The sequence below is a fragment of the Sus scrofa genome, chromosome 1, assembly GCF_000003025.6.
Source record: "Sus scrofa isolate TJ Tabasco breed Duroc chromosome 1, Sscrofa11.1, whole genome shotgun sequence".
Lineage (NCBI taxonomy): Eukaryota > Metazoa > Chordata > Mammalia > Artiodactyla > Suidae > Sus > Sus scrofa.
In genome coordinates this window covers 252,646,836-252,661,887 of record NC_010443.5, presented here as the reverse complement: position 1 = coordinate 252,661,887, position 15,052 = coordinate 252,646,836, and the positions used below count along the sequence as shown (strand labels likewise).

Genomic DNA, 15,052 nt, shown 5'->3' with positions numbered 1-15,052 from the left:
AAGCCAGGGATCGAACCCACATCCTCACAGACACCATATTGGGTTCTCAACCCCATGAGCCACAATGGGAATTCCTTAGCTAAAATTATATTTACGGTTAAAAATTACACCCCCAATTTAGGAACTAATTTTAAAGTTCTATAGGCATCATCCAAAAGTGTAAAATCAATGCAAGTATGAGAATGAGAAACATTAAATGTCACAAATCACTATTGCCTGACAACGACCTGTTACTGTTCTCTTAGGTGACCTCTCCTTTAAAACCACGGATGGGTTCTCAGTTGGACAGAGGTGTTACACAGTCCTGGCTTCTTGTAATTCCTCCATCCTCAGAGCCTTGGCTTAAAGTGTAGGATCTCACAGCCACAAGCATCTCCCTTCCTTCCGCCCTGCTATACGGAGAGGTTGCCACCGACAGAGTTGAGAGGCAAAGGCAAGATAACTTCCTCAATGCAGCAGGTACAGTGTACAAAGCAACTACTGGTTACTATGTAATTCAGTCAATCCCACCTTCTATCATGAAGATATTCAGAAACATTTCAAAGGAGACTATTTGGTTTTGTTGATCAGGGACTCACCACGCCTAACAGTCCCTAGAGCAACAGTGAGAAGGCAGCCTTCCTACTGGGTCCAGGCCTGGGTCCCCGCAGCCCCTAACACCTGGAAAGCTCTCAGTCAGTGGCAGCATGTCCAGGGCCCAAGACCAGCAGAACCACAACCTGGGATTTTAATAATATTCTCAGGTTTCTTGAGAAAGAACTCCACTCCTAACATGGATGTCCATTTGATTTTCAGAAATTTGCTTTTATTACATTTTCAGGAACACATTAGGCAAAAAAGGAATGGACCTCTTATATACTAGTTAATGGTTTTGATTTGCTTTTTTTTTTTGCACCACACCAGAGGCATGCAGAAGTTCCTGCACCAGGGATCGAACATGCATCACAGCTGTGACAGCACCAAATCTTTAACCACTAGGCCACCAAGGAACTCTGGATTTGCTTCATTTTTGAAGAATAAAATGATCCTGAAACTAAGTGAGCAATTTGCGGGAGACAGGAAAGCACAGTCAATTTTCAATACGTATCATTTTCCCGAGGTGTTATTTCCAAATTACATTTTAACTCAAGAGCTGGAATCACTGGCAAAAAAAAAAAAAAAAAATTGAATTCAGGTAATTAAGGCATGTCACTGTCAAGGACAGGGAGGGGCAGGTGCTCACAGCAAGCTGCTGGCAAGCTGCTGTGGGGCTGTACCTGCCACTGCAAGGACAGGAAACAGAAGTGCAGGCATCACCTGGGGTGCTTTCTCAGGGTAACTTAAGTCTCAAAGGTCACAAGAGATGAATCACAGGCAAGAGAGAGGCCTTCAGGGTCCTGCTTTCTCTTAGGTGCTAGAAGGACATCTATTCAGGGAACACTTCAAAGAACGCCAAGGGATGGTAAGAAATATTCAGGGTTCTTCTGGACTTTCTAGTTGCTTTTGTTTGATGACTCTTAAGTGTCTCTCTGCACAAGGGTTTTCGACTTGTGAGCAGATGGGATCGCCTCATTTCTCCAAGGTGATTTTCGCCTCCTGACATCTCAGTCTCCAAAATTGTTACTGCCTTTTCCATCATTTGAGCTTATTGTTTTGCCTTCTCATCTTTCAGTCTTCTCGCTTCCCCTACTCAACAGCTTATTTAATGGTTTGCACCATTTTAAAATGACTCATTTTACAGTATTGTATTCTAATTGAGTTTTGAGCAGGAGGGAAGCCTGGAATTGGGGGAAAGCTCTTAGGAGAGAGGGCTGGCCCTTCCCCTTCATCAACTCCCCTGCAGCAACAGGAAGATAGCACTACCCCTCCCAGAAAGGAGGCAGCAACAGGAAGATAGCACTACCCCTCCCAGAAAGGAGGCACAAGAATCTCACTCTTAGCTTCTAAGGGGGAATATGGACTCCTTGAGGACAAAGTTCACCTTGCTTAACAGCCCCAGACTGGGCTGCTTTTATAGTTCTGCTGTGCAATTCAGTTGGACCAATTTAACTGACTCTGGGAATTTTCTCCTCTGCTCCCTGCCATCAGGCTTGTTAATATTTCATGTAAAATTAAGCCCTATCAGCAGATCCTCTACTTTATAGAGTTCATGCCAGCAATTTCTTTTGGTAACAGGCCCTGTTGTTGCTACTTATGATTGTGCCCTGGAAGACTGTTACTGTGTTTATGCTCAGAGCCTCATGACGGATGTGACTTTCAAATAGCACATAGCTTTTAAGAAATGGTGCTGCATCAAACTGGGCTTCATCAGCAACACGAAGCACACCGTCTGGTGTACCATTAACTCTGTAGACACACGATTCTCCAGAGAACACAAACCGACCAATAGGGAGTTACCTTTACAGGAAAACACAAACTATTTCCAAGGGACAACAAACTTAGCCAAAAAAGACTCCACCACCAGAAGAAAACAAAGAGGAGAGCTTTATGAATTTTGCTCCCCAAACTGCAACTCCCTGACCTTTTGGTGACAAAAGAGTTAGCTCTGGTGCATAGGAAACGAATAGACCAAGGTGTTTTGTTAACAGCCATAGCTCTGAATTCCCTGGAGGACAGATCTAAGTGTAAAGATGATTAATGGCATGAAGACATTCCCTTTAGGCTTGGGCTGGGGTGGGAGAGGAAGAATTCAGAATCAACAATTTAATCTGTAAGTGAACATGTTGTTGATGCCACCCTGTTTCTATTTTAACCCACAATTCGTTAGAAACAGTGAGATAAAAATTCCATGTGGTCCAATTAATGTCATTAAAGATCATGGCCACTGAACGCGTCCCAAATTCTGTCCCTCTGCCTCCAATAACAATGGCCAAGTGACGCTAAATTAATAGGCAAACAAACATCTACCATTACTACTGGGAAAAAAATTCAAAGATCATTTATTTGACAGGCAATAACGGAGTGCCGAGGCGCACTGAAGACACAATAGTAAACAAGACCCTTCCCTACCCTCAAAAGCGTATAATCTATGTAAGGAAAGAGACAACTGAACACACATTTGCAATTTGGATGGGTAAATTCAAGATGCCAAGGAAGGACATAAGAAGGCAAGGTCTAACCCAGTAAGGAGTGAACAAAAGTCAAGAGGACTTGAAGGAGTAGGAGTCAGTTAAAGGACAAGGGGACGGGGGGAGGGGGGGAATTCTAAGGAGAGTATATGTCACATTCAGGGGAATGTCAGCGATTCAATATTGCTGAAGAAATAGGTACATGAGGATGGCTCAGCTCTTCAAGAACTGCACGTGTCTTGTTAAGGCAATGAATTTTAACCAGGTCATGGGGAACCACGGTAGGATTTTAAGCACCTGACCCAAGATTACTGCTCCAGAAGGATAAGGCTAATAAGTAAGAACATGAAAGCAGACAAAGAGTAAAGTTGTAGGTTCAGATTCCAGAGGGTAGAGATAGCTCAGCAGTCGAGGGTAGAGATAACGTGTACTGAACTAATGATAGCAGAAAAGGAATAATGAATCAAGAGAACCATCACTACATATTAAAACTCAATGGTAATGGCCATTTTCCTTTTTAAAGTTAGCACAACATAGTCCAACTCTGTAGCTTTCCCAGGCTCAGGTTAAAGGGGCTCAACTGCCTCATTCACGCACCTGCAAGTGGGTCTGGCAGCTATGACCCTGACTGATCAACATCTGTCCCTGACTGATCAACATCTGTCCAAAGTCCAGGTGCATCTACAGGACTAAACCCAGAAAACAAAGCTCTCAATTTACATTCTACTAAGGCTCAGGACACTAATGTATTAATGAATCCAAAAAAAAAAAAAAAGTATCATCTAAAAATGATACAATGATTTGAAATGCTAAAATCTATATTAAAAACACAATTACTTTCCGACAATTTATCAGTTATCCTGATACAGTGAGTATTTAAATTCCATTCAAAAGCCGTGTGGCTGGTATAAAAGATGCTCTACTAGAAAAATTAGGAAAAGCAGAATTAACTCGAGGAAAATGTCAGGAAAAGGACCTCTGCTTTAAGACTGGAGGGTAGTTAAAACTTATGGATACAAGAAGCATTTCCACTACACCCTGGCACCTCCGGTCAATTAATAGAAAAGCTAGAGCTGGAGTTCCCTTCGTGGCTCAGAGGTAATGAACCTGACTAGTATCCATGAGGACACAGGTTCAATCCCTGGCCTCACTCAGTGGGTTGGGGATCTGGCATTGCTGTGAGTGTGGTGTAGGTTACAGACACAGCTTGGATCCCGAGTTACTGTGGCTGTGGCTGTGGCTGTGGCTGTGGCTGTGGCCGGCAGCTGCAGCTCCAATTCAATCCCTAGGCTGGGAACTTCCACATGTCGTAGGTGCAGCCCTAAAAAGCCAAAAATAGAGCCTAACCTAAACATTTGGACACTACGTGGTAGGGGATGATAAATCCAAGGCGAGCGGGAGTGGAGGAGTGAGCGAATAGAAAAAAGCAAAGTGTCTTGCTTAGATACTCTTATCTAGCAGCATGGCGCTTAACGGCTAACAAGGAAAGAAAAAATTGGCTCTAGACTTTTTCACCCTCCAAGCTATTAAATCACACTAGCTGTCAAAAAAAAAGGGAGGAAAAAAACCTGTAAAGATCACTTAACTAACTTTGCCTATGGAGGATATAATCATTAGAATTTTTTTTTTAAGGAAAAAAAATCTTCAAAATAAGAGCCTTGAATTTCAAATGCTCTACTCTGAATGTTATCTTTAACATTACAGGCAGGAGTTCCCGTCGTGGCTCAGTGGTTAACGAATCCGACTAGGAACCATGAGGTTGTGGGTTCGATCCCTGACCTTGCTCAGTGGATTAAGGATCCGGCATTGCCGTGAGCTGTGGTGTAGGTCGCAGACTCGGCTCGGATCCTGCGTTGCTGTGGCTGTGGTGTAGGCCAACAGCTACAGCTCCAATTAGACCCCTAGCCTGGGAACCTCCATATGCCGCGGAGCGGCCCTAGAAAAGGCAAAAAGACAAAAAAAAAAAAAAAAAAAAAAAAAAAAACATTACAGGCAGAATCCCACAAATACCTGCCGTCTAAAATATGTTTTGAAATGACTAAACCTCAATCTAAAATCTCGGAAGGGGCAAAGTGGTAGGTAGAGGTACCAGTGAGCAGAGAAAGTTCCAAAATACTGAAAATAACAGTTCTCTAGTTTATAATGCATCTCAATTTTTTAAATTGTAGGCTTACAGGAATTGTAAGATATGTGTGAAATCAGAACACAAAATTTCACTGAATAACAACTGTTCACAATATTAATCACGTTCAACTCGATTTTTTTTTCTTTCCTTTTTTTTTTTTTTTTTTTTAATGGCTGCACCTACGGCATATGGAAGTTGCCAGGCTAGGGAACAGGTGCAGGCCTATGCCACAGCAATACCAGACCTGAGCAGCATCAGCTTGCCGAAACCCATTTGATCCTTAACCCATTCAGTGAGGCCAAGGATTGAACCCGCAACTACATCAACTCTACACTAACCCGCTGTCAGCTCCATTTTTAAATTACAGGCCAATACTTAGCTTTTTATTTCATTGTAAGAATATACAGTATAATAGAACATTGAATCTAAGTTAACTAGGTATCATATACACCGTGTTTAATTTTTTAAAAATAACCAACTGGTTTAAAACAATGCTTTTTCTAAGCAATTTCACTACAACACTTATATTACTTAAACATTTTTAAAAATTAGGAGCTCACAGATCCTGCTCTTTAATCTGAGAACCAGATAGGGAGCCCTGTAAGTTTCTGAAAAGAGGCTCCATTTCCACCAGTTGCAAAGCACAAGGTTTTAGGAGAGTATCAACATCTAATTAATTTATTCATACTTTATCTTACTTCAAAAAGGATGAGAGGACATAGAACACATGTTCAGAAAATATATTCTTCAGTAAAACAGAGAATGCTTAGCACAATATTTTAACCAAAACATCACTGCCAGTGTTCTTTAACCCTGCATGTCAAAATGTTGAGATTATCAAATTGCAATTTTACTAAATATAGTGGAGAGGAGAGGAAAAAAACCTTAGTGCTCTGCCTGAAAACAACTCAAATTAAATTGAGAAATATCTTTACTTCAACAGAAAGGAATCAAATTAAACACAAAAATAATTTTGAAGGTGGCACAAGATGAAAGGAATTTAACTTTTCAAAAGGTAAGACTTTATACAGAAATTAAGTTAATTATTTTTTTATGTTCAGTTATTCATTTCAGAAAGATATTCACCAAGATGCCTGTAATTAGCTAGGCATTCTAATCTGATATAAACTAATTGCATTTTCTTTATTATATTTTCGCATGACTTTCCTGGACCCTGTTACTGTCAATAAAAAAGGTAACTTTGTGGAGCACTGGACAAGAAATACAAAGACTCTTTACAGTATCTTTACTAAGCCAAGTGTTTTGCACTCTTCTCAAAAACTAACAGTACTTTGAGAACACTCTGCAGTTCATCAAGCACAAAATAAAGCAATTCTGAAGTTTCCACAGTCTAAGAGTATAAACACTCCCAGATGGTTATTTGAAATATTAAGCTACATCACTAGTGTTAATTAAAGAAATGTGACCTCATCATTATGTGTACATAATAAGACGGAGCATACACCATGGTCCTGTGTTGAAAGAAATCAACTTTCTTCAAATCAAGCTGTGAATTTAACAACTCCACTTTAAATACAAGATTCCAAAAAAAGGCTCTAAGGTTTGCCTTCAAGTAAAAATATATAAAAACTCAAAAGTTTGCAAAATAATGAGGAGCTAGCCTCAGCAGTAATACGGAAATAAAGGTAATAGTACTTCACTCATTAAAACAGTGGATACTGGTACTCTTTACAAGGGTGAAGTGTAAAACAAAACAAAACAAAACAAAACTAAGAATATTCAAAATACTAAAAGAAAAGCAGATACTAACTATATAATAGTTGGGGGGGATGGAGAAGATACAAAAATGTTAATAGAATCAGGGGAAAAAAGACTTGACTAGTACAACACAGTATTCTCCATGTTAAATATATGTACAAAGTTGAAAGACAAAAGAAACAAGCTAGGAAAAAAACTGCAACACATCACAGAAGGACAATCTTCCTGTTAAAAAGATTAACACAGCAACAGATTGCAGCACAGGCCAAAGCTTATGAATATGTAATTAACAACTAAATGTAACTAGCATTAAATATACGAACAACATTCAATGGAACTAGTAATGGAAGGAATAAAAATAAACACAAAACAGCAAAAAGCCTGACACTTAGTAAAGGGAAAACTGGAGACCATTATACAATGTTACGGGGGACCACGATTAAACGCAATCTTCCCACAGGGCGGTATGTATCAAAGTTTAAAGTGTGTACCATTTCTGGCCCAATCATTCCTCTTTCAGAATGTAAACTAAGGAGCTCACTGCTCAAAGATGTAAGGGTATGAATTCATCACAGTGTTGGCTGTAATCTTGACAAACTGAAAATAACCTCAATGTCCATCAATAGTAACAATGTATATCAGTAGCACATAAGTGAAAATGTCACGCATCTATTAAAAATGATGGAGACAGGGAACTATACCCATTCACTTGTGACAGAACATGATGGAAGATAAAGAAAAAGAATATGTATATGTATGTATGTATATATGTGTGTGTGTGTGTGTGTGTATATATGTGTGTGTGTGTATATGAATGACTGGGTCACTTTGATGTACAGCAGAAATTGCCAGAACATTGTAACTCAACTATACTTTTAAAAAATTGTCAACAATGATGGAGTGATCATACATTTATTGACATGAAAAAATTACTAATGACATTTTGCATGGACACTCCAGGGATGTCTTGTTCTTCAATCTCATTTCCAGCACCTAGAACAGTGCCTCGTACAAAAGAGCTTCTCAGAAAGTATTTATTTAATACATGAATTTTAAAGCTGGTTAGAGAACAGTAATCCTAATACAGTCCCTTTTTCTCTCTTTCTCTCTCCCTCCTTCCCTCCTTCCCTTCCTTTCCTTGCCCCCTTCCCCAATGTAACTGTGAGGACAGTCACAAAAGGTTGACAGGTAATGGAGTTTTGGTGTGTGTAACTTTCTTCTTTATTCCTTTCAGTAGTGTCTAAAGACCCTATATAGTGAGCATGTTTTATTTTTATGATTGGAAAAAGTAACAAAATTGTTTTCAAAGAATTCATACATTTAAACCAGCTCCAGAACGTTCAGCGATTACAGCTTACAAACTCCAAAATCTAAGATCAACTGTATCCAAGAAGCATTTTTCTTGCATCTTCAAAGAAATATCACTATGCCTTGTACAATGGTATAGCATCTTTGTCCAGGACCAGGAAATGCCACACTATACTAGTAAAATGCAGCATTTCCAAAAGGAAAAGCACACTTTTTCTGTAGCGAAAAAGAGAAAAAAAACTATAAGTAATTAACTGATTAAAGAATTCTCCTCTAACAACATATATCTTATTCTAATTGGTGGTAAGGTAACTATCCACAATCATCTATTTCTCTGGCTAAAAAATCCGGCGAATCCAAGAGCAATGTGCTCTATGCCAATTCTTTCATTTCCTTACGAAGGCTTTCTTCATTTTAAAGATATTTAAACAACTGAAATATCAAAAGTAGCTGCACACGCTATGTCATATTCATTCCTTTATCCGGTTTTATTTTATTCAGTCTTCAAGAATATCCGAAATAACCTTATTCAATTATTATCTGTCTTTCCCTTCTGGCATGTAAGCTCCACGAGGACAGGAATTCTGTCGTGCTTGCCACTGTGTCCCCAGTGAATGGCATCTAATGAAAAGGTGTTGGGGGGGGGGAGACACACAAATCTAACCAAGACAATAAATAAAGACTTGGGGGGGGGGAGAGAAAACCACACTGAAATGTACAAGCTGACAAGACTCCAGGCTATAACGCCAGCTCAGAGGCTTGGTGACATTTTCCAAGGTGGACAGGTGCTTCACACCTATCTAAAGGCATAGAGCTCTTCCAGGAAGAAGAAAATCCACAGGGAGGTTTCCAGGTGGCTGAATGCCGCTCCCAGAAGAGTGGAAACGATTATTACCATAATAGAAATATGGCCCAGGTCGAGAGAAAAAAACCAACCAAACAATACACCATACATTTGGCCCAGATGAAAAATCACACGAACCCCCAACACAGTCAAGCAGCCTTCCGCTCGACTCGTAAAAAGAGCACAGCCTCCTTTCCCCTGGCTGTGCAGTCGTCGGCAGCCCAACCACCCCCTCACTTGCCACTTTTCTCTCCCAAGGAACCCCCCCTCCCGCCCCCGCCGCCCCAGCTGGTCCAAGGGGAGAGGGAATGGAAGGAAGAGTCTGAGAATTAGCTTCCTCCACCCTTATCCGAGCCCAATTCCTTCCAAAGCGAAATCCTGTCTACTCTCGCCGGTCGCCGAGGCCTCGACCCCCGCTACGGGCTCCTCCGGTTGCCCCTCACTCACGTGTAGATGATGGCCATGAAATGCATCAGCCACAGCACCAAGAAGAGGACGAACCCGAAGACGGCCATTCCCTCCAGGGCCAGGTCCAGCAGCGCCATCCCCCGGCCCGGCCCGGCCCGCTCCGGCCGCCGCCGCGGACAGCGCTCCCGTAGGAGGACGACAGGGTGGGCGCCCGGCGCGGGGGCGCAGAAGGGGAGAGGAAGGTGGGGAGAGGAAGGGGAGGAGGGGGTGGGGACGGAAGGGGCGGGCAGGGCCTGCGCGCCCCCGCCCGCGCGCACTCGCCCGCGCGCTGGCCTGGGCGCGCTCGCGGCTACAGGCGCTGCGGTGGCCGGGCTCAGTGATCAGGGAGGCCGTGGCCCCACGCTCCGGCTCGCCTCTCCCCCGCCTCGGCGCCGCGGGCCGGACCCTGCGCGCCTACGCCCCCTCCGCCGCTGCCCCTTCCGCCTTCCCGCAGCCTAGTGGCTGGGCTCCTGGCAGCACAGATCCGAGCCCTGCTCAGCCGCCGCAGCTCCGAGCACTAATCGAAACCCGCGGTGGCGCCCCGACTCCCTGGTGCACCCCGCCCCGCCCCGGCCCTCCGAGGGGCGGTGCATGCGGCTCCTCTCCGCCCACCCCACCGCCCTCGCGCCCGTAGCGTCACGGTCGTGAGCGCGCCCCTGGGTGGCTTCTGCCGCCAGAGGCGGGCGGGGCTTTACCCCAGCTCCGGGTTCCGGCCGCCGCCCACCTCTCTGCGTCCGGCGGAGGCGCGCGGGAAGGCCAGCCCTGCAGTCCTGGGCTGTCCTCTGTCGGTGAAGCGGAGCCCTGTGTCCAGCTCAGAGACTGCTTTCCCTTTGTCCGACTCTGGTGTTCCAGGGCGCCCAGGAAAAGACCTGGGGTTCCAGGGGGGCCCCCGAGCCGTCTCGCAGACCAACTCCCCAATGCTGTGTCCACAGCCTCTGCGCCGGTCCTTGCTCAGAGCCGCTTAGGCCCTCCTCCAAGCCACGTTCCTGGGCGCTGGGGTGTCCCATTGCATTCCTCCCTCGCTGCTTTTAATGCTTGTGGCGTCTTGGACCACAAGGGATCGTGAAAATAATCTCCTACTTCACAGATCTCTAAGTACCTTAGAGACAGCGTGTAACATACAAGAAATTGTCAAACTCAGAATGTAAAGAATCAGCTAATATTGAAGTTCCTTAAGGTTCCTGCCCAATATGATAGCCATAGGTGGCTACTGAGCCTTAACATGAGGTTAGTAGGAATTGAAATGTATTTTGAGTGTAAATCATATGCCGGTATCAAAGACATCTCCTTAATTTTATGTTGATTACATGTTGAAACGATAGTTTTGATATATTGAGTTAAAGTATTCAAATTATTTCAGTGTTTTACTTTTTAAATTTAGCTAGCTACTGGAAAAATTTTAATTACACAGATAAAAAGAAAGTGAAGGTAAAAAATTAATAAATTACACAGTTGGAGAGCACTGCACTAAAATGGAAAGATGTAGCATTTTGGATAGTAAGGTGACTTAGTGTTTATCTTAATTTTAAATCAGTTCAGGGAGATGTTTTTATCTACCACTAAATGTTTCTGTTTGTTTCTTTAGCCTAGATGAGTTTATATAGTTTCACCATTGTTTTTATGTTTAGACAATGTTTATTATGTCAAGTGATTTCCTTTTAAATAATCCATGGCTTCCCTTGAGAGATTTCAGAATTGAATTCAGTTTTGAAAAGAGGCTGTTTATTTTTATTACTGCTATTTATTAGAATTAATGTTGATCAAATGAGCTACCTCAATCTACAATTAGATGATAAACTACAAGCAGAAAGGAGTTTAAATGAATGCCTGCCTTGAGAACCAATCCGGGATTTGCTGTACTCATTGTTTTACCTGGATAAAGTCAATAGGAAAGAAGAACGTTTAGAAACCAAATTTCCATTGTTGAGAGTTAACCGGTTGATAAAGTTATAGCAGGATAGTACACCAGCATGGAAATAACACTACAAGTGGAATTTTTTTTTTTTTTTTTGTCTTTTTAGGGCTGCACCCCCGCAGTGTATGGAGGTTCCCAGGCTAGGGGTTGAATCGGAACTGTAGCTGCTGGCCTGCACCACAACCACAGCAATGCCAGATATAAGCTGAGTCTATGACCTACGCACAGCTCACAGAAACACCAGATCCTTAACCTGCTGAGCAAGGCCAGGGATCAAACCTGTGTCTTCATGGGTACTGGACAGATTCATTTCCCCTGAGCCATGACAGTAACTCCCAACAAGTGGAATTTTTTAAATGCTACTGTTGCAATCAATTCTAAGACGTATTTTTAAAAGCACATGTAAACACAGTTTAACATTTCTGAAATGGAAATGCATCTTGCAGTCAATGGCATCTGACAACTAATTGATAGGCTTTTTTCTTAATTGTATATAAAATACTACTACGTTTATTAATATAAATTAGTTAAAGAAGTTCCCGTTGTGGCTTAATGGTAACGAGCCCAACTAGCATCCATGAGGACACGGGTTCTGTCCCTGGGTTAAAGATCTGGTGTTGCTGTGGCTGTGGTGTAGGCTGGCATCTGCAGTTCCAATTCGACCTCTAGCCTGGGAATTTCCATATGTCGCAGGTGTGGTCCTACAAAGCAAAAATAAATAAGTAAATACAAATTAGTTATATTTATTATAATTAATGTCATCTAAGATTTGATAAATTACATCAATTAGACAATTTAAGCACTTTGTTGTATTCTGCATTTCTCCAAAATGGTTTTTGGACTCTGTAACAAAGGATTTTATACAGTATGATCACTGACATGGAAAATGAAGGAGGCCATAGAAAAGCAAAAGAAGCAGATATTCTTAAAAGTTAACAAATCTCTTCTAATTGAGTATAATCAGTAGATAAAAGATCAGCCATGCTGTACTTGAGCCTAGTTAAAGTTGGTCTCTCCAAATCTGGTTGATGATTTTAAAGTAGTAGCTTTAGGAAGTGTAATCCTAACATTCTATAGTTATGGTAAAAGTGTACATTTCTTCCACGTAACTCGGCAGCATAGTAGTCTAGCAAAGACCCTGTCCACTGATCTCACTTTTGGCAGCAACATTGTTTTAGTGCTTGTTTGTCTAAAGGGCCCTCCTGTCTTCTGGAAAACCAGTTCCACCAAGTTCAGGGCCTCGGACTTTTTCCAGTGGAAATCTAGTAACAGGATATAAAAGAATTCATAGATTTTTAAGGAGCAATGTCTTTCAGAGGCAAACAAAACCCAAATTTGACTGTCATTTAATGGCCTGAGATGTTTTAGTTATTAAAACTTAAAAAGAAAAGGATTCAAATGCTTGGTTCGAAACAAATAGTTGAAACGCATTTTTGGTTTGAACCAAACCCAAACCAAAACAATTTAACTACAGCAGATTCCAACTGAAACTGAAATGAAATTATGTTGATTCTAGTCCCATATCCCCGAAAAGAAAAGAGTAGGGGCTGGGAGAATATCAGATACACAAGTTACCTCAGAGAAATAAAACAAACTTTGGCAAGTTGATATTCTTTGTTATATTGTGCCTCAAATGCCAATATTTAAAAGTTAGTCTTATGTTTTTAAAAGTAGCATTTTCAATAATCAGGATTCTTGATTTGGATTGTATCTAAGAAAAACATCATCTTTGGAGAGATTTCTAGAAAAATCAAGTTTACAATGTGACACTGAAAAAGCTATGTACAGAGAAAAAAAAAAGAAAGAAAAAATACACCAGTCAATTATAAGTATTTTGAGGAATGAAATATGTTGGGTTTCCCCCCCACACACACACCACCCTGTGGTATAAGGAAGTTTCCAGACCAGGAGTCAAATCAGGCTGTGGCCTAGCTGCCATCCTAGGCCACAGCCACTGCAAGGCCAGATTGAAGCCACATCTGTGACCTATGCTGCAACCTGAGGCAATGCTGGATCCTTAACCCACTGATCGAGGCCAGGGATCAAACCCAGATCCTCAGGGACATGTTCAGTTGGGTCCTTAACCTGCTGAATGGGAACTCCCAAAATGCTGATTTTTAAATCTACCTTTTTATATTGTTGACTTTTTGTAATGGGCATTCGTGTTTCTATAGAGAAAAATGACCATTTTTCTATTTTATAAATGAGTTCATCAATGGTGAAAAACATGTAGAAAATTTTCATAATTTTTAAAAAAGTATGAGTGATAGTCACTTTACAAAACTAAACATACTCATACCATACAATCCAGCAATCATATTCCTCGGTATTTAGCCAAATGAACTGGAAAACATCTATACAAAAACCTGCACATGGATGTTTATAGCAGCTTTATTTATAATTGCCAAAACTTGAAAGCAAACAAGGTGTCCTTCTGCAGATGAATGGATAAATCTGGGTATACCAGACAATGGAATATGATTCAGTGCTAAGAAGAAATGAGGTATCAAGTCGTGAAAAGACACGGAGGAAGTTTAAATGTGTATTGCTTATTATTAAGGAAAAGTAGCCAATCTAAAAGCCTCCATACTGTATGAACACAACTATATGACCTTCTGGAAAAGGCAAAACTATGGAGATAGTAAAAATACCAGTGGTTGTCAGAGGAGAGCGAGGAAAGGATGAAGAGTCTGATCACAGGCCATTTTTAGGGCAGTGAAACTATGCTGTATGATACTCTACTTGTAGATACATGAATTATACATTTCTCAAAAAACATAGGATGTACAACACCAAGAGTGAACCCTAATGCAAACTATGGACTTCGGATGATCGTGATGTGTCAACATAGGTTCATCACCTGTGACAAATATACCACTCTGGGGCAAGGTGTTGATGGCACAGGAGGTTGTATGTGTGTTCAGCAAGGAACATGTGGGAACCCTGCGTACTTTCTGCTCAGTTTTGCTGTGAACCTAAAACTGCTCTAAAAAATAAAGTCGGAGTTTCCATAGTGGCTCAGAGGAAATGAAACTGACTCGTATCCACGAGGACACAGGTTCAATCACTGGCTTCGCTCAGGGGTGGGGTTAAGGATCTGGCATTGCTGTGGCTGTGGTGTAGGCCAGCAGCTACAGCTCCGATTCAACCTCTAGCCTGGGAACCTCCACGTGCCACAGGTGCGGCCCTAAAAAGACTAAATAAATAAATAAAAATAAAGTCTATTTAGGAGTTCCCCCATTGTGGCCCAGTAGAAACGAACCCAATTAGTATCCATGAGGATGCGGCTTCAATCCCTGGCCTCATTCATTGCCAGGAGCTGTGGTGTAGGTCCCAGATGGAACTCAGATCTGGCATTGCTGTGGCTGTGGCACAGGCCTGCAGCTATAGTTCTGATTTGACCCCTAGCCTGGGAACTTCCATATGCTGCAGGTGCGGCCCCGATAAAAAGCAAATAAAATAAAATAAAGTCTATTTTTTTAAAAAAAATAGTGAGTACCCCTACTCAAAAAAAAAAAAAAAAGTTTTGGCAATGTTATAAATGTCTAAATTAGTGAGATAAACTAGTTTGTCATCAGATTCCAGGGCTTTCTATTTCTAGGCTCTCAAGTATTTGTAAAACAAGCGAATTAGTTTATTTAAACTAA

The 15,052-nt window shown here is 41.7% G+C and overlaps 1 protein-coding gene across 2 annotated transcripts in view; it reads right to left on the bottom strand.

Moving 5' to 3' along the window:
- The window catches only part of UGCG (UDP-glucose ceramide glucosyltransferase), a 38,968-nt gene extending 28,930 nt beyond the window's left edge, over window positions 1–10,038 (bottom strand). The window contains exon 1 of one of the 2 annotated variants that reach the window (XM_021067532.1): window positions 9,491–10,038. In XM_021067532.1, the coding sequence (XP_020923191.1) occupies window positions 9,491–9,588 (98 nt within the window). In that variant the 5' untranslated portion in view covers window positions 9,589–10,038. The remainder of the gene's footprint in view (window positions 1–9,490) is intronic. The other variant, XM_001925267.7, reaches the window with a different exon arrangement.